Here is a 26383-nt window from a genome sequence, read left to right on the forward strand (position 1 = left end):
GAAATGTTATGCTGCTTGGCAGTCAGTCCACACAGAAGCAAAATGGCCGATAGTAAACTAACAGATCTCGTACCGTCAGTCAGTCACCGTGGGCTTATTGTGTGTGTTTTGTTTACAGCCTGAGTACCACAGTCGTGTAAAAGGATATTGGCCTCCCTGCGATTCACGTCTCGGTGATGTCATTTCTTATCCAACTTAGCCTTGAAAGCCTCGAAGAACTAGCTCGCTAAGCTAGCTTCCCTAGCTAGCCCGTCGGTCTGCGAGCGTCTTCTGCACGGGACGCACTTTATTTCAGATGTGATTCCCGAGGTGAGTCAACCATTTGATTTGTTGTCTTTTGACATCTTCGTCGTTCGTGTGTTCGTTTTGTTCTATCCGCGGTTATGCAGGTCAAAGGCATTTCGGGGTCTGTCCAAACAGCTTCGACTGCGTTACAACATCAACACGGTAGGTAAGGGTATCGTAAACATAGTTATTAATAAGCGGCATGTTGTAATGTAGGCCATTACAGGGTACAGCTGGATAGTGGCTGTTTTTGCTTGTGTTTTATAGCCATTTCGCGCATTCTGCTTGTGAGTTAGGTCAAATGGGGTGCACAGTTTGAGTAACGGATATTTTAACTTGACGTGCTGACTGGATGTGTCTGACGGTCATGACCCCCTCTTTGCCCCCGGGCTCTTCCGGTCACTGCGCCCGTGCAGCAGCAGCTCGTAGGTCAGCTAGCTTCAGCTAGGATTGGCCCTGAGTAGCATTATCAAACGTTACATTGCACACAAACGTTCAGACGTGTTAGCAAATGTTGGTGAATGTCGGAATCCTCACTAATGTTTTTGTAAACCAATGTTTGTTTGTTTTGCCTTGTCTATAAGATAATGATAAATATATGGTCGACATTGCTGCATTTCTCTTGCAGGGTGCTCATTTGCTGCATATGTTTATAATAAGGAATCTTTTATTGTATGATGACTTTTATGTTACATAATTTTTTCTTTTTTTTAAAAGTGTTGTTCCCCAAAAGAAACAAATAAATCTATACAAGATTATGAATTCATATGTATATTTATAAGTAAATAAGCACACCCGAGTCATAGGTTTTTTAAAAAAAAAATTCACCATACAGTTGAATTAGAGTTTCAAAACGTTTGACCAAGGGTTTATACATTTCAAATGGATTGGATGTCTAACACCATCAATGGCAGCCAATAATTAAGCAGTGTCTGACCAAGCCATGATAGGAATGACTTTACATTCAAGTGAGTAGGCAGTAATTTAGTGATCAAAGGTTGCGGGTCAAAAAATGTGGTATCAGTATCGGCATTGACCGCTACCAAACACCTAGGTAATGGAAAGGGTATTGGGTAGAGGCGTGCAAAATTTTCGATTCTTAGATTATTCACGATTCGGCCGTGGAAGATTCGAGAACGATTCACAAACATCCAAATTCCAATTATTGAAGTATGCCAGGTAAAACGGAACTAAAACACGGTCATCATGGTCTTCTGGACGCAATGAGGAATGGACCGAGGGTCAACTCATACCGCTAGATAAAAAAAAAAACAATAATACCTGACTGCGGCCGACAGCCGCTACAAGCAATGCCCAGTTTCTAGTTGCTACAAACATACGGCCACAATACTAGTAATGCTACGGTAGATATCACATATACTAATATGTAGAACTAGATGCGAAATTACAGACGACGACGGCGTTAGAACATGTATAGAGAACTAGATGCGAAATGACAAACATGCTGGCGTTAGTAAACTGCCACCATCTTAAAGCAGTAGACTTCTCTGGAAGGCTCTGTTGTAGCGAACCTAATTAACTTTTTATCTGAAATACTCCTAAATCTTGACTTGAATCTATCTTTAAATGATGAAACAGTTTTAAAACATCAATTATCGATTTATAATCTAAATGTACCCTCTGAATCGTAATCGAATCGTTAGGTGCCCAAAGATTCCCACTTTTCGTATTGGGAGCCAAAATTATCTGTGCAACACTAAATTTTGATGAAACTCATGTCTCAGAATGGGAATTGAACACAATTTTGAAGCAATATTTCTCATGGGGATAATGTTTACTCCAATGATTAAACAAAACAAAAAAAAAACAGTGAAACACTGCAGATATAATAGACAAATGAAATGGATACATTAACATTAACTCATTCCTTGCTATTGGCAATAGACATCAGATCAATTTGAACTGGGATGGCTGGCAGTTAATGATCATGTTTCAGTGCCATTGATGGAAGTTCTTGCCCTATCCATTTGGACTTGACGTAGATTGGGCTGGACTCCCAGTCCCAGTCAATCGCCACCAGTGGCAGCCAATTAGTTAAACATCACTTTAAAAATGCTTGATGGTGCATGAATGACATTGAAAAGTGAAGAGGGCGAAAGGGGTGACTGTCAGAAGAATCTACCACTTTTGTACTACGCTACCAGTTTTTTCCTCTTTAATTCTTTGGTGTTTCTCGCCAATGTTCACATAGGCCAGACACTTGAAACTTCCAAAGTTGCACCCGATTAAAAAGCACAAAAGCCTTTAGAAAATCTTGAACATGACCTATGGACGTGAAGCTCGCACAACAAGAAGACATTTTAAAAGTTGCGCATACTCACTAAATGTGTTTTGTGATTGCTGGATTTCTGGAAATTAGTGGCATATTTATGCAACCAGGTAGATGAATTTGTCATAGGCACATACCATTTTACACTAGGAGTGGGGGGAAGCTTTTGAGATAAATATTGTACAAAAACCATATTATCCCCAAAACTAAACGATACAAAAACTGAGGTTTCACTGGAAAGTCCACATTGGCATTACAATTTGACAAAAAGCTCTACCAGGGCTCAAGAAAATAGACAAAATAGTTTCACTTGTTCCAAGGAATAAACAGTAATTTTGTGCAGGTTCAGGATTTTTTCTTAATTGCAAGAGTTTGTTGATAAACATTTCTTAGGTGTGTATATATGTGTCCTATGTTCTCTTTACAGACAGGAGAATAAGGAACGGGAAGAGCAGTTAATGGAAGACAAGAAAAAGAAGAAAGAAGAAAAAAAGAAAAAGGAAACTTCTCAGAAGGTCAACAGTTACATGGTTTTGCATTCCTCGTCTTATTGCTTTTACCTTTTCATTAGAGCTGAAACGAGTACTCAAGCAACTCGAGTAACTCGAGTTTAAAAACGGATCCACGCCGACGTTGCTAAATACTAGCCCGCACAATGCTACATTGGTAACAGCAGGTAGCCTCTGGTGCGTCTCATAGAGATCACATGTATGTTGAACTAGATGCGAAATGACAGACTCTGCCGCGTCTGGACAGCGTTTGTAAACAGCCGCCATCTTAAAGCAGTACAGCGCTAAGCGCTAATAAAGAGCGCTAAGCGCTAATAAATAAGATTAACGATACTGTAGCTACTAGCTCACGTAACGTTAGCCCTGCGGAGGGCTAGGTTTCAATTAATTATGACCACTGTCGATGCGTGGCTAACGTGTCTTACATACAGGCTTTAACATAACATAGCATTGTGGGGTGATGAGGGTGTAAAATAAAAACTTAATCATGCTAACTATCAATTTTAGCTCAGTAGTCATTGCTGGATAAAACACCAAGTAGCACTGGTCCCTAATGTGCTCCAATACAGCCTGTATCATACATTTATTTTGAACACTGCAAAAACTCAAAATCCTATCAGGACTTACAGTTTAGACTAACTTAAAACTTAACTAGAACTTAAAAATGAGACAGTCAGGAAATTAGAATATTGTGTATTCTAATTTCCTGAGACAGTCCTGTATATATACACAGGACTGTCTCAAAAAATTAGAATATTGTGTATTCTAATTTCCTGAGACAGTCCAGTATATATATATATATATATATAATATATATATATATATATATATATATATATATATATATATATATATATATACATACATATACACACTGCCAATGGGTTTTTGGCAGTGTATCAAATACTTGTTCTCCCCACTGTATATGTATATATACATGACTAGCAAATCGTAGATGAATGTATGCTTTGAATCAAAGTGCTGTAAGGATTAAGAGTGGATATAAAAAGTCAACACACTGTTCAAATACTATGATTTTCTAATCAATAGAAATGAGACAAAAATAAAACATTTCCCAATAAAGTGCGGCAAATTAATTTTAGTGGTTCAAATAGGCTTTTCCTAAAAAAATATTTTTGGTCACATTTTACAAAATAATCCACAGTCCACAGAAAATGTTGACAGTATCAAAGGAATTACATTGTTTAATGTTACAAAGAGAAAAGTATAAAAGGATTTCAAATTCATTAAACATACCATGGAATATATTGCAAACAGTCATCGTCAAGTAAAGAAATATGAAAGTGATGTGTATTGTCTGTTTAGTACTTGTGAAAACAATCCCTTCAATCTTCACATGTCTGGGCTACTGGTTGAAATGGTGAGATAGAAGACTTATCTCAGAAAGGAAAAAATGGACAATAAATCTGACAACTGCATTGTGGAGGATTAGTGTAGTGTACATATTTTCATATTATTGTTTATTCTTCTGTGTTTGAAAGTTGCGTCCTTGCACGACATTATATCCATTGTTTTTTTTCCTTAGGTCCCAGAGCAGAACGTCAAAGGTAAATATAGTTTTTTTTATGTTTTACATTACAAAAATTATGATTTATCTGCCTGTTGAGGCTATTGACCTAAGGTACTCCTTTATTGTTTTAGTGCCAGAATCAAACAAGTCCTCCTGTTCCCAGCAACCCACCATCCCAGCCTCAGTCTCCCCCAGCCCTGGCCCTGTGGCCCCTTCTTCCCCAAGTCCTACTGCCACTGGGCTCTCTGCATCTGTTCCTCCTGGTGGTGGGAACAATGCAAAGCAGCGGACTGCTGTGGCCAACGGACAGCCCTCCTCCCTTTCTGGAAACCAAACTTCCCAGCAGCAGCGATACATGTCCAGAGAGGTTCCCCCAAGATTTCGCTGCCAGCAGGACCACAAAGTGCTACTGAAGAGGGGGCAGCCTCCACTGTCCTCCATGCTGCTTGGGGGAGGTGGGGGAGATGAGAGTACAGGTGGGGTTGGGGGAGGCAGTGGCTGGGGTGCCACACCATCTCTTTCCTCGCAGGAAGCAGAAAACACCAATGCAAACACAGACACAGGTAGGTTCAACAGCATTAATGAGCAGTAATTAATGAGTTGTGTGAGCAGTCCTATGCTCATGTGCTACTAAAATGGATTTTGTTCTTTAAACGTTCTATTTTTGCAATTTACAATAGTGTCAATTAAGCAGTTGATGTGATTCTTAAATGACAACTAAAGTTAATGCGCTGAATGGCATTCATTTACTAACTTCTGCTAAATCTTTTTCATCTAGATTCAAATTTGGGTTCATCCTCTCCTTCACCACCAAACACATCATCCTCATTATGTGTCACTACTCTGTCATCGTCTTCAACTTCTACCAATTCAACTTATGCAAATTCCACATGGGGGGCAGGGTCCGTCAACCTGTCCTCCTCTCAGGGTTGTGACAAGATCATTGTGGATGGGACTGATCTGGACAGCTGGCCTAGCATCGTAGGTGCAGCCAAATTAAGTTCTGATGGTTCTGGAGGAGTGCAGGAGCAAGATCGCCCTGGTAACAAAAACAGTAGTGCCTCATGTCGTGAGAACCTCCAGCAGAGAGGAGGAGCAGTTGAAGGAACAGCAGGGAAAGTGGACAATCCCACTCAGCCTTGTTCTTCAACTCCTTCCTCTTTTTCATCACAAAATGAATGTGTTCAGACAGGTGGTGTCATGTGGAGTTCCTCCACTTCCTGTCGAATGGAGGCAGGATTGGGATCAGCAGCATTTTATAATTCCAAAGTCTCCCATCTGCTTCCAGGACCCCAAGACAGTCCCGCAGATGGCAACAGCAATCTCCCTGGTGCCACCTTAAACCCCAATGTGAATCCCTCGGCCTGGCCAACGCTAGTTCAGGGGAATACATCAACTTCAGCTACTTCTTTACATTTGTCCCCACTTCCTGTCAGTCCCACCTCTCTCTCTCATGAACACATTGAGACAGCAGAATTAGACATGGGTACAGAACAACAACATCCCTTGAAAAACACAGAGCGCAGGCTGGGTTCAAGTGAAGAGGCACAAGAAGTGGGACCAAGACCAAATCGAGAAGATGGTGACAGGGGAGCTGTGTCTGATGCTGAAGGAGAAAGCAGTGTGAATAGATCTGTCCCTTTGTCTTCATCTTCTGCTGCCTCTTCTTCTTGGAAACCGTTGACTACAGTGCCCTCTGCTCATGTAACGGGTGGTTCACAGGAAGATCAATGGAGTGGAGGACAGACTGGGGCCCATGAACGAGAAGTGAATCTGGGGGACTGTGGTAACCAGGGTGACAATACAGGGTGGGGAAAAGGAAGGGATGATGATGGTGCAAATATCCAAAAGGTATCTCAGGGAGCGTGGAAAGATAGGAGCTCAGAACTTGGCTGTGGGGATACAGACGAATGTGTAAGTTCAAATAAATTAGCAATAGCAAGTGCAACAGTGGGTTGTGGGAGCAAAAACAACAGCAGTAGGGATGGAGCTATTGAAAGTGATGGCGGGAGTTCTATACAAGATTCTGCGTCACCAAAGTCTGCAACAATGGAAAATGCTTGGGACAATCAGAAAGGGATAGAGAGTGGGTGTACAGCAGAACAACAAGGAGAAAGCACCGGAGGGGATGGACCTACCTCTGGCGGTGATGGTACAGAAAATGGTGGAGAGGGGAGAGGTACTGAACAGAAAAAGGAAATTGTCACCCTCTCCAACCAGACCTCCAATGCGGAAGTGGCCTTACTTGGCATGCTGAATCGATCTGACCTGGATCCAAGGGTTCTATCTAACACTGGTTGGGGGCAGACACAAATTCGCCAGAATGTGGCCTGGGATCTGAACACCTCCAAACAGGGAGGAAACCGAAATGAAAAAACAACATCTTCCATGTTCTCATCAGGAACATTAAATACCAATAGTGGGTACCTCACTACTTCAAGGATAAATACTACCGACGAGTCTGTTGGCAGCCAAACTGACAGCATGAACTCTAACCCTGCTTCAGCGAGGGACACATGGGATAGTGGTACCTTACAAGCTACTTGTGGTTCTCACATTTCTGATGGCATCATACAACAGCCAAGAATGCCAGATATAGAGGGCAGTCAAGGAAATACTGCACGAAGTTGGGGTGATCCTCCAACTGAGAACCTTGGCAAAGGATGGACTGAAGAACACCATTGGGGGGAGCAAAGAGGAGGGAACTGGAGGGAGAAAGGACAACAGAGCACTGGCTGGACAGTAAGCCCAGAGGATAAAGGGACGGGGGGTTGGAAAGGAACTGAAAGGGGGAAGGTTGGTGGTTGGGGAGACTGGGCACAGAGTGATTCCAAACCTGGAGCTGGGTGGGGAGATGCTCGAATCAGAGGCACAAGCAGCTCTGATGAAGGATCCTCGTGGGGTAACCCAGATGATTGTGCATCTCAGCGGGGAGGATGGGGTGGAGGAGATGTCGCTAAGTCTCGCCATGACTGGGGAGGTTCCAAGCATCACACAGCAGCACCATCACCAGACAACCAAGTGGCCACAATGAAAAACCAACCACCAGGAGGAACTTTACTACAAGGAGGCTGGGACAGTCGGCCAAATATTTTAGGTGGCGGCCCACCATCCAAGATTCAAAACCAAAGTTCGGGCTGGGTATCAGGCCCAATCCCCCAAATTTCAGGCGATGACTCTGTAGAACCCAGTGGCTGGGATGAGCCCTCTCCTCAGTCTATTAGCCGCAAAATGGAAATTGACGATGGGACTTCAGCCTGGGGAGATCCCACCAATTACAATGGCAAAAATGTGAATTTATGGGACAAAAATAGAGCCCCGTCCAACGAAAGCCCTAATCAGCAGGCCCCAGCAATGCCACTGCAGCAGCAGCCACTGAGACGACACAGGGATGCGAATTCTGGAAATGCAGCAGTTGGTAAGCATTGTTTGTGCGCTTTCCAATTTTTGTCAGTTTTCCGAATTGAATACTGACTTTACATTTAAATGTCCATTTTTATAAATCTATAGGTCCAGGTATGTGGGGAGGAGGTACACAATCTGTTGATAATGGGTCAGGTGCTTGGAACCAACCTTCAGATACGGCATCAGGATGGGGTGACTCAGATGATCCGAAAATGTCTGGCTGGGGTTGCATGTCACCCAACCCTGGTAAAAGTAAGTACAAGATTAAAGATTGCCATGTAACCCCATTACTTCAGTGACTCATATTATGTGGTTGGCTGATACCTAATAAGCTTCTGCTCCTTCAGCACATGCCAACATATCTTAATGGCAATATCGGGATAGACATTGAGCCATTCTTAGACCCACGCCAGTTACAGTATTTTTTTGTTGTTGTTTTGATTTGTTTTACTCAAGAGCATGATTACCGTTAGTTCTGTGCTGTTGAAGGTACCAAGTCGATGGAGACCTGGGGTGCAAAGGGAGAGGGCTCAATAGCAGCCTCCCGTCATCCCAGCTGGGAAGAGGAAGATGATAGTGGAGTAGGGATCTGGAATAGCACTGGTTCCCAAGGGAGTAGTTCCTCCTTTAACTCTGGAGGCTGGAGTCATGGAGGAAGGCGGGGCAACTTGAAGGTTAGTAAAAATTGAACTTTCGAAGTGCAAAGCCCAAAATGTAAATAAAAAGAAATCCAATGCTTCACAAATAATACCCAACCTATATATTCTACGAAGCCTATGTTGTGTTTTTAAAGATACTGGATTTATTTGCTCATGCACTTGTTCACAAAGTGTTGAACCTGGTCTAATCCTGACATTTGAATAACTGAGCCTTTGCTTCCTTGTTTCCAATTAATTTGCTCACCTGTCCCATTTTCCAAACTATTGTTTTTTTTTGTTTTGTTTTTTTAGCATTCCTCAACTGTATCTCTTCTTTTGTTGCCCCGCTATACTAGCTTTTTTGGGATGTGTTGCAAGCATCAGATTCAAAATTCAAATGTATTTGAAAATGGAACGATTTGGAAATAAATGTATTTAGGGCTGCAACTAACAATGATTTTTATAATCGATTAATCTGCCAATTAATTAAACGATTAATCAATTAATCGGATAAATGTCACTTTTTTCAATTACCTTAGCATGTTAACCTGAGGCATGTTGTAAGTAACAATAAAGCCAAAATCCAATTTCAAAGCAAACTCTTATATGAGAATTTACAGTTTGAATATGAGTTTGTGTTGAGATTAAGCTGTTATATGAATGGGTTTATGTGTGTGGTGTCTTTATAAAAAGAAATTTACTATCAACTTTACTATCTAATGATAACTCAAGCGCTAATATGCTTCTCCTAAACACAATAGAAACGAACGCATAGGACACAGATTAGCATAATCGCTACCTAGCTTCGCCCTCCGTGATAAGTAGTAACGTCTCATCCACAAAGAATACAAACAACGCATGGCTTCATTTACTCACCTCTGAGACACACTGGATCTAACAACACAAAAGACAATCTAACTCGACTTTTCGTAATATTATTGTTTCAGCAACCCAACCTCAGTATAGCAGTGAACTCTCTCTCCCTCGCTCTAATCACTGGTACGCGCACGCACAGCCACACATTACACTCAAACAAGGACAAAAATCGATTATCAAATTCGTTGGCAACTAATTTATGAATCGATCTTAATCGATTAGTTGTTGCAGCCCCATTAAGATACTAGTTTAGATAGTAAGATGTCTGAAAATCGTCAAAAATATGAATTGTTGTTTTCCAAAGTAAAAGCTGATTTTTTTTCATGTCCTATTTTGACTTAACAAAATATAAGTCAAACGATTAATTGTTTATCAAAATAGTTGGCGATTAATTTGCTAATCGATTAGTTGTCGATTAATCAATTAATTGTATTCTTGTTTCTTATTTACATTTACATAATGTCCCAACTTTTTTGGATTTGGAGTTTGAGTCTGTGGCTGCCATTTTTGCCTTTCAGCTGTGAATTTAAATAGGTTTGCCACTAGTCCATTCCATTTGAATTGGTGAGGTTGGCAGTGCTAGCCCTCCCACTTCATATAGATTGGATGTCTATTGCTGTCAGTGGCAGCAAATGAGTTAGTATTTGAAATTGATTCTCTTACTGTGGTGTCAATGTATGGCACAGCAGCGTTTTCAGTTTTGCAACATATATTTGGGGGTTATTACTATTGTACTGTTACATAATATGGCTGACAATAATGTTTGAATATTTTCCCAAAGGTGGGGAGTGGAGACAGCTGGCTGAATCCAATATCACGGCAGTTTTCAAACATGGGTCCTCTGGTAATATTTTTATCCTTAACTCGTTCACTCGCTGTCATTGACATTGATAGACATCAAAACAGTTTGAACTGGTATAAATGGTATTGTGTCATTATGTTTTACTGCCATTGATGGCTCTATATGTCCAATTTTATTTCCCAGTCAAAATGATTTGGACGTCTAGCACGTCAGTGCCAGCCAATGATTTAACTGGAAGAGACAAATTTTCATGATCTTTTACTCATGCAACTGAAAAAAACTATATTACAAATGTGCCAATAATGCATTTGTCATCCAAAATACTTTCCTTCCATGATTTTATGAATGTGTCCCTATCCTAAATTTCTGTTAATCGTTGCATTGCTCACTCTCAGGGTGAGGACACCAGCCTAGATAAGAAAGACGGAGACAAGAGAGGGATTGCTGATTACAATGGGGAGTCGCGGAGAGGAGGAGGAGGAAGAAGTGGAGGAGGTTACCGCATGTCTAATTCCAAAGACATGGGTCCTGTTGACATGAGCACTTACGGTGAAAAAGTATGTACACCTATTTCATATAAGCGAATTTTCATGTCAGGTCAACAGGGATGGCATCTTTTAACCCTAAGTTTATTGAACGACAATATTAGTGTTTTAGTTAACTCGGGGTGTAAAAGTCATAGTGATGAGATAAAAGTATGTGATTTTTATTATACTCTTCCTACAGATGGGTAGCCATGGAATGTATGTTGGCAGCGGTGGTGGGATGCATCAGCCCCGGGGGATACACCAACCTAGTGTGCATCCAATGAACCCATCTCAGGGGCTTCGTGCTCAAGTGCCTCATCCATTCCTGTCTGCACAGGTCCTGCATGTCTGATCTTGTTAGTCAGGAGTTAAATATACTTGATTGTCATACTATTGGCAGTAAAGCCGAGACTGCATGGAAAGTTCACTTGCAAGATTAAAGGAAAAGAAGAAACGCCTTAGTAGTTGCATTCAAAGCAGAATGCAGAAAGGCTGGAAAAGTGACATCAATAAATCTTAAGCAATTTTGCAACAAAAAGCATACATAGTTGGCACTGCAAGTTACTAACCAACATGAAATCTTAATGCAATATTGAAAACAATGGTGTTTTGTCTGTTTTGGTATTTAGACAGTGTTGTTGGAAAATGAGGAGGAATGCATTATCGTAAAAATCGCTTGTTATTTTGTTAAAAGGAGCACATTTTGTTTAGACAGGTTTAATTTAATCTAAAACGTTGGGTGCCACGAAAATGCTAAGGAACAACTGGGTTATCCCACTTTGCTCTGGCAATTGATACAAGCTAAATTTTAAGTCATAGACAATTCTCTCTTTGGGCCTTATATCACTGGCATGTGTAATGTAATGTCATCTGGCATGTCAATGTAATGTCATCATTAGCTATCATTTTATTGTGGTCAGGCCTGTTGAAATTAAATTTAAAAATTAGCTTTGTGTTTTCTCAAGTTCTGCGCATATCCTGTGACATACAGGTGCCGGGTCCTATGCTGAAGCAGATGCCGTCTCCTGGTGGCAGTGTGGTTGGAGGTGTAGGAGGTGTTGGTTCCGTTGGTGGGGCTGGCGGTGTTGGTGGAGGAGTGTTCCCTCAGATTTCCCCACAACAATTAGCTGTGCTAAGCAACATCTACCCCCACATGCAGCAATTCCATCTGGTATGTGATATTTAAAAATTTAACTGGGAATTGTTTTTAAACCTCTTCGTATTAAACCAGAAAATTATGGATTGTTTGTTTTCATCAAAAAATATTTTCTTTTTACTTATTTTATACTTACTTTGTTTCTAAAAGTGTTAAAAAGCTTCAATTACGATTGCTCATTAGAATGCCTGTATGTAATTTTTACGACTTATGTGTTTATACGTGGCTTTTTTTTTATTGAATATGATAGATAGACAGAGGAGTTAAGGAAAAACTCAAATCAGTACATTGGGGTCACCAAAAAAAGGATACAATAAACTAATGGCCATGTAAGATATCAGAATTACATAAACCCTTACTAACACTGATTCCAACACGAGAATCAATTTATATCCCGTCTCTTTCTTTACCGCCAGCTCACATTATCTGATTTCAAACACACAGGCCTGCCAGCTTTTGCTACAACAACAACAACAGCAGCAGCAACAACAACAACAGCAGCTTCTGCAAAACCAGCGTAAATTCCCACAGCCACAGCCACTCAGACAGCAGCTAGACCCACAGCAGGTAAGCATTATACATGGTTTCTTTGACACTGCCTAACATTTTGTCGAATGTGCATTTATTAGCTGTAGCTACATCAACTGCTCTCATTTATACTATTAATAAACAATCAAATACTTTATTTTGTATTAAATAGTGATGTTTTTGCCTGGTTCTCAGTTGGCAAGGATTGTGGCAATTCTCCAGCAACAACGACATCAACAGGGTGGAGCAGCTACAGGGAGTTCAAAATTATCCCCCTCTCATCTTGGAGGAAGTCTGTCAAAGCAGCCAATGGTTGATTCCTATCCACCACCTGGAGTGGGAGGCCATGTATCAGATCCACATTCCAAAATGCAAGGGATGTACTCTGGTAAGTAAAACAGGCAAAATATTGTTGTTTATTGAATTTAATAGATGTAGATGAGTAATAGGCAGCATGTGTTAGCACATTCGCATCACACTTCTGAGGTTCTAATCTGGGCTCTGACCTTCCGGTGTGCTTGCGCAGGTTTTTTTTTTCCCCCTTCCATGCCTGCTTCCTCCCACATTGCAAAAAACATTGATTTTAAGGTCATTGAAGACACTTTAAATTCTCTAAAGGTATTAATTAATGCTGTCAGTTTAACACGTTAAAAACGGCGTGAACAACAACGTTAACGCAACCCCCCCTTTTCCACCTTTAATTTTTTGATGCTCGATAAATTATGGCCCTCATCCCGTAGTTTGGAATTCAAGACACCGCACACTCTCATGTATGTATGCCAGTTCTGGGGGACAGCCAGAAATCATCCTGGTGACCTGATCCAGGTAAAACTTAATTTTGTGTTTTAATGGCCAAAATGGGGCACGTTGAGTCAGCACAAAGTACGTGGACCCGTCTGGCTGCTTGGTGCAACCCATCATGTTCGTTTTTGAGCATGTTTAGATGAAAATACAATGATGAACCTCCTGGCGCCATGCAGAGCTCACTTGGCCGCTCGAGACGCACCATATGTGGGCAAAAGCACACAGAGGATCGGGGTGGAGTCCCTGTGTCAAGCAGAAAGTAACTGGCTGTTTCAGCCCAAAATGTGTCAGTCTGAGGCGAATTTTGTAATTCATTGAGCTGCAATAGACAGGTAAACTGTAAATGAATGTGTGGAATGAATGAAAGAATGAATGCTTCTGAGAACCTCCAGCACTGAGGCTCCAGGTACTTCGCGCTGCTCTCATGGCCAACTGAAGCCAGAGGTGGGTAGAATAGCAAAAATTTTACTCAAGTAAGAGTAGCGTTACTTCAAAATAATCTTACTCAAGTAAAATTCAAGTCCAAGTAAAAAAGTATACAGTGATAGAATACTCAAGTAATGAGTAACATTTTGAGCAACTGCTTGTTTTTGTTTGACTTTTTTTTTTTTTAAACAAGGTTTTTTTTTTGGGTTAGTTTTTTTTTTTTTTATTTTTTTTTTTGAAGAACTGTTGCTATCATGATAATGTACAATAACCCATGACATTACCACATTAAGCCATAACTATACAAAAAAAATCATTGAAGTCCAGTGAGAGAGAAAAAAAAAGACAGAAATAAAGCATTATTCATCCAAGAGCATGGGTGCCCTCGCTTGGAGAAAATAGTTCCTAGTTTGAATAGTTCCTACATAGTTACTGTTATGAAACTAAAAGAATCTCTGGTTTTCCGTGGTCAATCGGTGCCAAATAAAAACTAGGAGAGCGGTTTAAATGTGCGCTTTGGAGTCATGTTGAGGGCAGCTCTCTATGTCATATACCTTATTTTTTTACAGTGCTTAAAAGACGCCACGTGATTAACAGGTTGGCGTTATCATAGAACGGCAAGCTTGCGTCTGATTGGTACAATGGAGTCATGTAATTATTGTTGCGACGTCTCATTGGCAAAATTAGTCGAGGTACTCTTGGCATTGCTGGCAAAAAAAAAAAAAAAATCTAATATGTACAATAAAGTGGAAAAATGTACCTACTCTTGTGGAGCTCAAAGTAGCAGAGTAAGAGTTGCGTTTTTTTCTTCACAAATCTACTCAAGTAAAAAGTATGGCTTAGTAAAAGTACTCTTAGAAGTACATTTTTCTCAAAAAGTAAATCTACTCAAGTAAAAAGTATGGCTTAGTAAAAGTACTCTTAGAAGTGCATTTTTCTCAATAAGTTACTCAAACCTCTGACCGAAGCCCACTATTTTTGGGTAAAAGGACACAGAAGATGAAGGTGAAATCCACGTTCTCAGGCAAAATGTAACGGATTAACCCTAAATGTGGCACTCTGAGGTGGATAGACTGGCGCAAACACCCCTAAAATGCAGAGATGAACTATATAGTGCTGCAACGATTAATCGACTAACTCGAGTATTTCATTAGAAAAAAAATATTCGAATTAAATTTTGCTGCTTTGAGTATTCGTTTAATTAAAGTGGCGTTGTAATGTTTTTTTTTTTTTTTTTTTTTTTTAAAGTCTTTGCGTTTCGTTTTATTGATTTGGGTGAATACACTGCCCTCTAGTCTGCCTCATTCACATGGCTAAATCCATCAGCTCCCTGTTAAGACCAACATAAGCTGAATTTTTGTTTGAGCTAATGTTTTTTTTTAATCCATCCATCCATCATCTTCCGCTTAGTCCGGGGTCGGGTCGCGGGGGCAGCAGCTTTAGCAGGGAAGCCCAGACTTCCCTCTCCCCAGCCACTTCAGCCAGCTCCTCCGGCGGGATTCCAAGGCGTTCCCAGGCCAGCCGAGCGACATAGTGTCTCCAGCGTGTCCTGGGTCGACTCCGGGGCCTCCTGCCGGTGGGACATGCCCGGAACACCTCTCCAGGGAGGCGTCCAGGAGGCATCCGAACCAAATGCCTGAGCCACCTCAACTGGCTCCTCTCAACGCGGAGGAGTAGTGGCTCGACACCAAGCCCCTCCCGGATGACCGAGCTTCTCACCCTATCTCTAAGGGAGAGCCCGGACACCCTGCGAAGGAAACTCATTTCGGCCGCTTGTATCCGGGATCTTGTTCTTTCGGTCACGACCCACAGCTCGTGACCATAGGTGAGGGTAGGAACGTAGATCGACCGGTAAATCGAGAGCTTCGCCTTTTGGCTCAGCTCCTTCTTCACCACAACGGACCGGTGCAGAGTCCGCATCACTGCAGACGCTGCACCGATCCGCCTGTCAATCTCCCGCTCCCTCCTACCCTCATTCGTGAACAAGACCCCAAGACACTTGAACTCCTCCACTTGGGGCAGGATCTCATCCCCGACCCGGAGAGAGCACTCCACCCTTTTCCGGCTGAGGACCATAGTCTCGGATTTGGAGGTGCTGATCTTCATCCCAACCGCTTCACACTCGGCCGCGAACCGCCCCAGTGAGAGTTGGAGGTCACGGCTTGATGAAGCCAACAGCACCACATCATCTGCAAAAAGCAGAGATGCAATGCTGAGGCCACCAAACCGGACACCCTCAACGCTTCGGCTGCGCCTAGAAATTCTGTCCATAAAAATTATGAACAGAATCGGTGACAAAGGGCAGCCTTGGCGGAGTCCAATCCTCACTGGGAACGAATTCGATTTACTGCCGGCAATGCGGACCAGACTCTGACACCGGTTGTACAGGGACCGAACAGCCCTTACCAGGGGGCTCGGTACCCCGTACTCCCGGAGCACCCTCCACAGGACTCCCCTAGGCACACGGTCGAACGCCTTCTCCAAATCCACAAAACACATTTGGACTGGTTGGGCGAACTCCCATGCACCCTCGAGGACCCTGCCGAGGGTGTAGAGCTGGTCCACAGTTCCACGGCCGGGACGAAAACCACACTGCTCCTCCTGAATCCGAGATTCGACTTCCCGACGGACCCTCCTCTCCAGCACCCCTGAATAGACTTTACCGGGGAGGCTGAGGAGTGTGATCCCTCTATAATTGGAACACACCCTCCGGTCCCCCTTTTTAAAAAGGGGGACCACCACCCCGGTCTGCCAATCCAGAGGCACTGTCCCCGATGTCCACGCAATGTTGTAGAGGCGTGTCAGCCATGACAGCCCCACAACATCCAGAGCCTTTAGGAACTCCGAGCGGATCTCATCTACCCCTGGGGCCTTGCCACCGAGGAGCTTACCAACCGCCTCAGTGACTTCAACCCCAGAGATCGAAGAGCCCACCTCAGAGTCCCCAGACTCTGCTCCCTCAAAGGAAGGCGTGTCGGTGGAATTGAGGAGGGCTTCGAAGTATTTTTTTTAATGCATTCGTTATTTAGTTTAAAGGTATATTTAGCCATTTTTTGTGGGAATATGTGTCTGAACCATTTGTTTAGAGCATTGTATAAATAGAAAAAAAACATTAGTATTTTATAGCATTTAAGCTAGCGGACTTTTACTATGTAAGTTTGCTAATTGTTCTTTTGTTTTACCTAGATTCTTATTTATTTTTTGTACCGTTTGAGGCTCAGCTAAGGTATTTTAATTTTTTATGTTCCTTATACGATTACTCGATTATTCGAACTAACTAGTTGATCGATTAATCGACTACTAAAATAATCGATAGCTGCAGTCCTAGAACTATATAAATGCTTTGGGATGACAAAGGTTTTGGTGCGTTAATCATTTTATCTCATTTTTCACATTTCAATTTTTTGTACCAGTAATTTAATTCATAAATAATATTAAACCAATCATAACATTTGTGCAACAATTGCAAATTTGAAGATTGTTTATTATTAAATACTGTGTGTTACAATTATGCTGCCAATTTGGGTTCATTCTGTATGATTGGGTAACGTGTCTCACTCTTCCCGTTTGACATGATCAATACTCTTCCTGATGGCATTTTCTGTGAGAAACATGCTATGAATCAAAACATTAACATGTTTTAATTTCACATGTGGTCAGGGTTTGCTCCTGGTGGCAACCTATCAGGATTGGAACTTGGAAGTCCCATGATGGGAGGGATGAAAGACATTGGAGGACAGCAGTCACGCTTCAAATGGATGATGGAGGGACATTCCCCAGCACCATCTCCACCTGACTCAACCCTTCTCAAGAACGGTAGGTCAGCAGATGGTTTGTCGCCGAATTTTTACCACCTCCCAAACCTCAATCTGGTCTTAACTCATCCTCATTGACAGTGTATTTTAATGAACCATATTGAATGTAAAATGTTTTAAGTCGAAATTATATCAAGCGCTCAGTGTTCTGTGGCTGAAATTACAGTACGTATGGAAAATATTCAGACCTCCTGAACTTTTTCACTCTTTTTGATATTTCTTTTTTAAGTATATTTCTGTCAAAATAAGTTGCCGTGTGTATATTAATGGGATAACTGCAATACAACAAAGAGGCGAAAAATGAAAGGGTCTGAATACTTTCGGTAACAACTGTATCTCTTGCATACCTTTGCTGAGGCCAGTTTTTCGTGCTCATTAAAGATGAGTGGATGCTCACCATATTGCTGGTGAGATTTTGAGTCTTAATGTTTTGGGTATTCCCTTTCAAGGCTCCACAGAAAACTGGCAGCGTACCCCTGGAAGTAAAATGGGGAACAAGCCTTCCTTATCCAGTTGGCCTCCAGGTAATTATGATTGTTTGTGTTTATTTTGCCTTATTGAAAAGTACAACATGAGAATGAAATTGATAGATTTGAATGGTAAGGTTACAATGAGTGGGAAGGGCAATTAATGATTCAATGATATTTTTCCTCTGTAATGATAGAGTTCCAGCCTGGTGTGCCCTGGAACGGAATGCAGAATAGCGGTGACCTTGATTCTGACCCTTACATCACCCCCAGTAGTGTTCTTGGATCCCCAGGACCCCCAACCCTCAATGATTCTGACCATCAGTTATTGCGAGATAACATAGGTATGTTGAGTAATTATTACAGTAAAGCTAATTAGCTCAGCTGAGTATCTTATTTAATTTTTTGTTATATGGTAAACATTTATAAACAAAATCTGTATTACATTGGGTGAAATTTTCAGCAGTCTTACATTAAAATATACAGGGCACAACAAAGGGCTACAAAATTGAGAGAATAGTTTATAAGACTTTATTGCTGCCACACACAGTACAGTGCTTACAAATCTGACTTCAAATAGCAAAAAAACTATCAGTTACTCACTTTTTCGCAATGAGCAATTTTATTAAGGGATGCCATGCGATGTGAATTGCCGAGACTGTATATACGGTCTACATTTTGATCACAAGTTTCGATATTTCGTCAACAATTACATACAAAATTATATGGGTAAATTATTCACTATTTTTGGGGGAATCACGGTTTCCAAAAGTAGAAGCAATGTAAATTGCACACAAGAATTGTTTACGATTAAAAAGATTTTGCACAGCATGTGGCACTGAAGTGCAGTCATTTTTCTTGTTTTTTTTATAGTATGTTCTCTGCTTTGATTTCATTCCAAACTACCCCAATTTTTATATTGTGTGCTTCAGTTTACTCTGCAATGAAAAGATCATAAAACAACAAATATTCAAAAAGAAGACTCGCCATAATGGTGACCAGTTCATGGTATAGACCCCAATCACCAACGTCACACAATCACGTGATCGCTGTATTGTGCCGCCATATTGTCCGTCATTGTGTGTCCGTATTGTCAATGATCGTAGTTTCTAAAGGTGGATTCACTTGCAAATTATGGAAGCCCCAGTGCTTTCATACGCTGTAAGCTCATTTGATGAGTTGCATAATAGCCGTTATTTGGAAAAGCTTCGGTCGATCCAGTCGCCAGATCCATATTTGATGTCCAAATCGATGTTTCCTCCTGTCCAGTCCCGTCCCGTGCGCGTCAGAGCTCGTCCTGAGACCACAACATTTCCAATCATACTCCAGTTTATGTCACGATGAGGAGTCGGGTACCCAAAATCGGCACTGGCCCGAATATAAACCAACATTTGGGCAGCTGAGCGTCACCGTTGTCACGATTGTAAAATAAAGCTTGATTGGCGGTTCAACAACGGGCCGGAGTGTGCCGAAAAATAGCCATCCCGTGTGAAATGTCCCCCTGACGGGAGTGCTTATTTATAATGCTTTATTGAAGTGAAAACATCAAATGTTTTCATGGACGCATTATAGTAATGGATTTACGACTGTAAAATCAGTTTTAAATAATTACACAAAATATTAGTACTGTATTTTAGTAACAAATCATGGACTGGGCCACATAACCATCTTTGAACAGAAATGTATTAGTCTACAGGTTTTCAAAACCATATCCCAATGACAATCTAACAGGTATGACATTTATTAGTTCAAGCAGAGTAAAATAATACATATTCACAGTACAAGATTTATTTGTTCAAGCAGAGTAAAATGATACATATTCACAGTACAAGAAAGTCGTTTCCGTGTGGGCGCTTCTGTCAGTCGGGACATTTCACGCGGGGCGGCTATTTTTCGGCACAACACCTGTTGTCGCGCTCACCTTCTTGCTGCGCGACCGTGGCAACGAGCTTCGTAGTCTCCGTCTGATGATGTCTGCGATCGTGTTGGCATCACGACTATTGATGTTTTCGCCGCTGTCTGACGGCTGTCAACACAAACGCATCATGGACCGAGATAAACAAACCGTGCTGCTTTAGAGATTTGCCCTTTTAACAGTGGGCACACAATAACTACTAAAATGACCGTTTATCTTCTCTGTTACTGCAACCAACCGCCACACATGCCTTCACCATTTTGATTAATCAATGTTAACGATCGTCAGGAAAGTTTTTGGGTTCGTTTACTAGGCGGTGATTCCTTAGACAAGCAGAAAAACACGCAGTAATAGGAGGAATGTACGTAGCGGTAGGCCTGTCGCGATAACAATTTTTAGTGTGTGATAATTTATTTAATAAATTATTGCGATATGCGATATTATTGCACCCCCCAATTAAAAAAAAAAAATTACAATAACACTGTGAGAATACAGTATATATTAATAGATCATGTACACCCATTTAAACGCAATAAATGTTTACTCTTAAATTCAAAAATACTTTTTAGGAAATCACAACTAAAAACAATAGACCATGCCTCTTTTAAGTAAAAGACAATATTAATACTGCACAGAAACACAGCAGAAACATGGCTTCTGCTATGGCATTCCATGTGTAATACAGTGATACCTCTACATACGGAGTTAATTCGTTCCAGGAGCTTGTTTGTAAGTTGAAATGGTCGTATGTCGAGCAGGATTTTCCCATAAGAATACATTATAATTCCAATAATTCGTTCCACAGCCCAAAAACCCACACTACATCCTTAATAAATACTGCTTTTACTATTGCATATAGCAATTACAAAGAGCAAAACAAATAAAATATGAATAAAAATCAGAATAACAGTAATATAATAATAATAATAACAATAATACAGTACAGTACCTGTAATAATGTAACGAATCGGCTTCTAATGGCGCGGACTTTTTTTGCTTTACCTGAACGCACCGCAGGGCTGACGGTGAGCAGGAGAGCGCTATTTTACTTTCTGTTTCGATCCTGGCGTCAACGGCAGTGGACACTCGGCGAGTTGATGGAATAAATGATTTGAAACCTGACGAAGCTGGCGATTTCTTAGGCGATGTTACCACAATAAGAACTGTCACCTTAACTTATAAAGACAGGCAAACGGAGGGGGACTGCCGGCCGAGATCGGCATTCTACGACCCAGTTCATGGATGCACACAGCATGCTTATATTTTGCTATCATTCACATCTTCATTTCAATGGTAAGCGTCACTTTTTCTTTTTTTTCTCCACCTGCACTAAACTTAAACTGCACTAAACTAAAAACAGAACTAAAATGCATTTTGCGTAGTTGGTAACAAGGAAGCCGAACTTTTAACAGCACGTCAGCCGCACGCGCGCACGCAGGTGCACGCAAGGCGATAAATCGCAGCAGAAAAATTATCGCCTTCATTTTTATTTACCGTGCGATAAATGGAATTATTGCATATTGCAACAGGCTTACGTAGCGGTAATCAGTGTTGTTAATCTTACTGAAAAAAAGTAATTAATTATAGTTACAAATTACTTCTAACAAAAAGTAATTGCGTTAGTAACTCAATTACCTGAATGTAAGATTAATTAGTTACTTGGCAAAGTAATTGGTAATAATTACTTTTTTTCCTCCAAAAAAAAAAAAAAAAACAAAACATTGGCCACACTATGTAAAGTTTTTTTGTGAAGGTTTTTGGTACAATTGGCCCGAGCCCAATTCTTTACCCTAATTTACCCTTTACCCTGAATCAACTGTTAAAAGTTGTTAAAATTGCTCCCATTATTGCATTAGTTCCCTTCTCTCTACTTTCGACATATGAAAGTTTTAAAACTGTTTCATCATTTAAAGATAGATTCAAGTCAAGATTTTGCCGATTTATAAGTATTTTAGATAAAAAGTTACTTAGGTTCGCTAGGAAGGTTCTCTACAACAGAGCCGTCCTAAAAAGTCTACTGCTTTAAGATGGCGGCTGTCTACTAAGTCATTTAGTGCCATGTCTGTCATTTTGCATCTAGTTTTATCTATGTACAGTACATGTGATATCTACCATGTCTACCATATCTACCATAACATGCGGGCGTAGTTTGTAGGCTATCGGCTACAACATGTATTATTGGAGCTACCTAGCATCGCGTTTGCTCGGCGTCACAACTTACTTTCCTTCTCCCTACTCCTGCTCTGCTCTGTCGTCTCGGTGAGTCCGTCTCCCTCAGACTTTTCGACCAATATAGTAACGCATAGTAACGCATGCCTTTCCGTCCTCAGTAACTGTAACGGCGTTGCCAAGATGAGAAAAGTAATTAATTAGATTACCCACTACTGAAAAAAATAACGCCGTTAGTAACGCCGTTATATTGTAACGCCGTTATTAACAACACTGGCGGTAATAAGTAAACACGATGAACTGACGGACAATATGGCGGCACAAGCCAGGGGGGCGGTGTTGTGACGTCACGTGAATGGGGTCTATAGCCCGGTTCTTGCCCAGGGTCAACTGTGATTGACCTGTGTGAGAATAAGTGATATTAAGAATGGATGGATGCTTAAGACTGGCCCAGATATCTCTGCTGTACTCTACAATTATCATTATTCATCATTATAATTTTCCTATCATGACTGCCACACGTTATTTCTAACATTAAACAATCTTGCAATGTTTAACAGGGCCAAATCCTGCCCTCAACACCTCACTGCCTTCACATGGTGCCTGGCCCTACAGTGCCTCAGACAGCCCACTCGGCAAAGCACACAATACAGGTAAATACTCGAAGTTCTGCGTATTCAGGACTATTTTTCTCTCCCAATAAATTGTACCAACTGTACATGATTGCTGTTTAAGTTATGCACTAAAAATCTAGAACAAGCTCTATCACATACTCTTTCCATAACTTTCGGTTTATTTGTTGAAACTTAGTGTTCCCTCCCCATCTCGCCCCCCTGCCCCTCCCATTTCCTTTCCAGCAAAGTACTCAGAATACAAGTCCAGCTGGCCCCCTGAGCCCATCGGACAAAGTAAGTCGTGGAAGGCCAATCGCAACAGCTCACAGCCGCCACGCCCCCCTCCCGGCTTAACAAATCAGAAGCAGGGCGCACCCTCTCCTTGGGGAAGCGTAGGCCCACGGATAGCCCGGGGCTGGGGAGCGGGTGGTGGTAAACACGACTCAAGATTTGGGCCAGGTAGTGTAGTTTAACTCAAGCCTGCAATCTAATAATATAATGGCTTTTCTTTAAACTGTCCACTAAATGGAGTTTGTCCTTTTTGTAGGCACAGCTTGGAGTGATGGTGTGGCATCGAGAGGCAGTTCCTGGTTGCTGTTGAGCAACCTGACACCGCAAGTAAGGAGGGATTGTTTTATACAAAAGAATGATTAACTGTTTGACAAGAGTGATGAATGAAGATAACTAATAAAAAAATGAATCCTCGTTGAGTAAGAGCATCTTAAACCTGAGTCATCATTCATCTGTGTTCTAAAACAAGACAAGACAGGAAAATGATAGCTGAGCCTGCTTTAATTGAATTGTGCAAGTTGGATGGACCATTTAACTATCTATGGATTTTACAATTTATATTCCAACAAGAGAAAAACATCATTACTGTACTGCCGAATCCCACTTACAGGAAAAATTCATGTTCTTGCCTTGTAGATAGATGGCTCCACACTCAAAACGATCTGCATGCAGCATGGTCCCCTGCTGACCTTTCACCTTGGCCTTACCCAGGGCAGCGCTCTGATTCGCTACAGCAGCCGTCTTGAAGCAGCCAAGGCCCAGGGTGCACTGCACATGTAGGTTTATTTATAACAACACTACTATTTCCTGATTTTAAAAAAAGGATTATCTGACAAAACAGCTAATGAAATACAATACATAGATTGTAAATACATAGATTGTAACTATACACTCATTCAGAATTTGCTGGTTGTAACAGTGTTTTAAAAAAAAAAAAAAAAAAAAATCTATCCTGTTAAAATTCTGAACTGTGATAAACAGGTATGTATTATGATTGAGTAATTTGAGTGTAATGGACCATACGTAATTAAGATAAAGTCTTCCAGAACATGACTGAAATTCTTTCTTTGTAGGTGTGTACTGGGCAACACCACAATCCTGGCAGAGTTCCTGAGCGAAGAAGAAGTTGCTCACTATTTTGCACATTGCCAGGCTGCAGCTTCTGATGAAACTAGCACAGGAGGAGGAGCAGCAGCAGCAGGAGCAGCTGCTGGTATGCAGGTTTCACCTGGAGCAGGCAGCGTAGTGACCCAAGGTGGAGCTAGCTCTCCAAGAAGTGAAGGGGCAGTAGTGAGCACCACTTCGGGTGGAGATGGAAGTGGAAGTGGAGTAGAAAGCGCATCTGTTGGTCCGAGTGGTGTAATGTCCCCCGGTTCTGGTTGGCAGAGTCTGGAAGGTACAGGTAGCTGTTCAGAAACCACCTCAGCCCAAGCGCCCGGGCTGGGGATTTTTTCCCAATGGAGTGCCAATGGGTCAGGAGGGGTGGGGACTGGAACAGAACATGGCAGGTCTGGACTTTGGGGGGGCATGGCTGCAGGATACCATGGTAGCGGCCTGTGGGGGGCACCACAAATTGAGGAACGGCACCAAATGGACAGTCCCGCTGCTTTGTTGCCGGGTGATTTGCTGGGTGGTGGAGCTGATTCGATCTGAAGAGCCTTGTCCTTATGTAGGTTTGGACACACTGATACTGCATACACTGGGATAGACTATGTATTTACTATAGCACATCGACACATTTACAGATATGCATATATTAATGTTCCACACATGTGCATACACATTGTTTGCATATCAATGTGCTCACGCATAAAGAAAAAATGTGAGACATGCTTACACACATTCTTGTGGCCAGACTTAAGCTATTATATAATAAACGCAGGGACTGTTAGTTGTATACAGCCTTTTTTTCCACAGATGAAGATTTCAACTGCTTAGACTTGAAAACTGAATAAGAATGGTAAGTCAGTTGGTCTGAAAGACTAGACGAGACTGTATTGTGCTTAGTAAATGGAGGATTTTTGAACAGAGTTTCATTCATACACCAAATTCAGATGCACCTTTTAAAAGGTCACTGTAAACAGCATTACCTTCATTGTTTTAAGAAAATGTAGAACTACGACTTGTGAAAAGTGCAGTTTGTATTCACGCATCTGGTAAAATGACATTAATCCAAACACATGCAATCAGCTCTGATTAACAGAACTGCATCTTACTGTGTATGTCAAGTTTGTTTATATTTTTCCAATTTGTATGTAAGGCTTTAATTTTTGAATTGTGAAAATAATGTTATTTTGTTTTCAAAATGCTGACCTCCTACTGTTTTACCTTGCGCACTCTTGTTATCTCTTGAATATGTTTGTTACTGTTGCAGTGATACATGTTTAAATTGAGGCTTTTTTTAAAAGTTCATTTTGCATTTCTCCTTGTGTGGATACTATTATCATTCACACTATGGACATGAGAGTGAGTGAGACTGAGACCAAGTAAGTGGATTAAACCACCACTGTTAATTTGTGCGCGTGCGTGTGCATGTTACTGCCTGTCAAAAGTGCAGGCAAGGCTGCTTACTATACAGAAGGTCTATATGAATTGTTTTGTGTGTTCGTTGTACTGCTGAATGTGTTAAGAATATTGGCACTAAAGCTTTTTTCTCTTATTAGAAGTTGTTTGTTTTTAGTAGAGTTAGATTTATATTGTCCAAACTGCAATAATTGAAAAAAGTGAATGACACAAACAGCTAAAGGCATACGTGTTAGAAAAAAAATGAAATGCCAAATCTTATCAAACTCTGTGGAAGGGGGTGGGGTGGGTTGTTTACAAATGCAGAAAGAGTTACCATACGTTTTTAATGTTCTGATGATGTGTATTTGTTTTAAATTAAGACAGGTTTTAACACTCCTGTTCAGTGGTTTTGTTTTGAGATTTTACAAAGAAAAACATATTTAAACTAATGAGAACAATATTAATAAAGTATTGGCTTGTTTAAAATGTGTATTGGAGTCACTTCAGATATTCTAGTCTTGTCTTTGAAATTATAATGTGGCGTGGGAATCATTAAGCATGTCATAAAGCTCACCTTTCAAGCGCGTTTATTGACCTTGCCAATTATAAATTGTGACATCAGCGACTTTCCGTACCCAAATCAATCCTACATCGGTTTACTGTAAACTGCTTACGTTATTAAAATTAAGCCCCCTCTCACAACGATTTGATCATTTTAAACCGTTTTATTCTTTGCATAATCCTATTTGATCAATTGTATTGATAACGGGTAATTGTGCAGAAAATAACGTGATGAGAGATCGTAAGCGCTACAAAAAGGTTCACGTTGA

The 26383-nt window shown here is 41.1% G+C and overlaps 1 protein-coding gene across 2 annotated transcripts; it reads left to right on the forward strand.

Annotated features, from left to right (window-relative positions):
• LOC130931946 (trinucleotide repeat-containing gene 6B protein-like) lies at positions 1-26379 on the forward strand. Of its 2 annotated transcripts, XM_057861207.1 has the most exons (22): positions 1-309; positions 390-447; positions 3003-3090; positions 4631-4652; positions 4747-5178; positions 5394-8033; positions 8126-8272; positions 8510-8694; positions 10316-10378; positions 10732-10893; positions 11063-11200; positions 11855-12034; positions 12464-12586; positions 12743-12935; positions 17438-17593; positions 18042-18116; positions 18257-18403; positions 22704-22796; positions 23001-23216; positions 23305-23375; positions 23685-23824; positions 24122-26379. In XM_057861207.1, exons 3-22 carry the CDS (start codon positions 3034-3036, stop codon positions 24699-24701), a joined length of 5820 nt encoding a protein of 1939 aa, XP_057717190.1. In that variant the 5' UTR covers positions 1-309; positions 390-447; positions 3003-3033; the 3' UTR covers positions 24702-26379. The 2 variants fall into 2 exon arrangements, with proteins under 2 accessions (XP_057717190.1, XP_057717189.1); XM_057861206.1 differs by lacking the exon at positions 390-447.
• The last annotated feature ends 4 nt before the right edge of the window (positions 26380-26383 follow it).

Source organism: Corythoichthys intestinalis, chromosome 16, assembly GCF_030265065.1.
Source record: "Corythoichthys intestinalis isolate RoL2023-P3 chromosome 16, ASM3026506v1, whole genome shotgun sequence".
In the NCBI taxonomy this organism is placed as follows: domain Eukaryota; kingdom Metazoa; phylum Chordata; class Actinopteri; order Syngnathiformes; family Syngnathidae; genus Corythoichthys; species Corythoichthys intestinalis.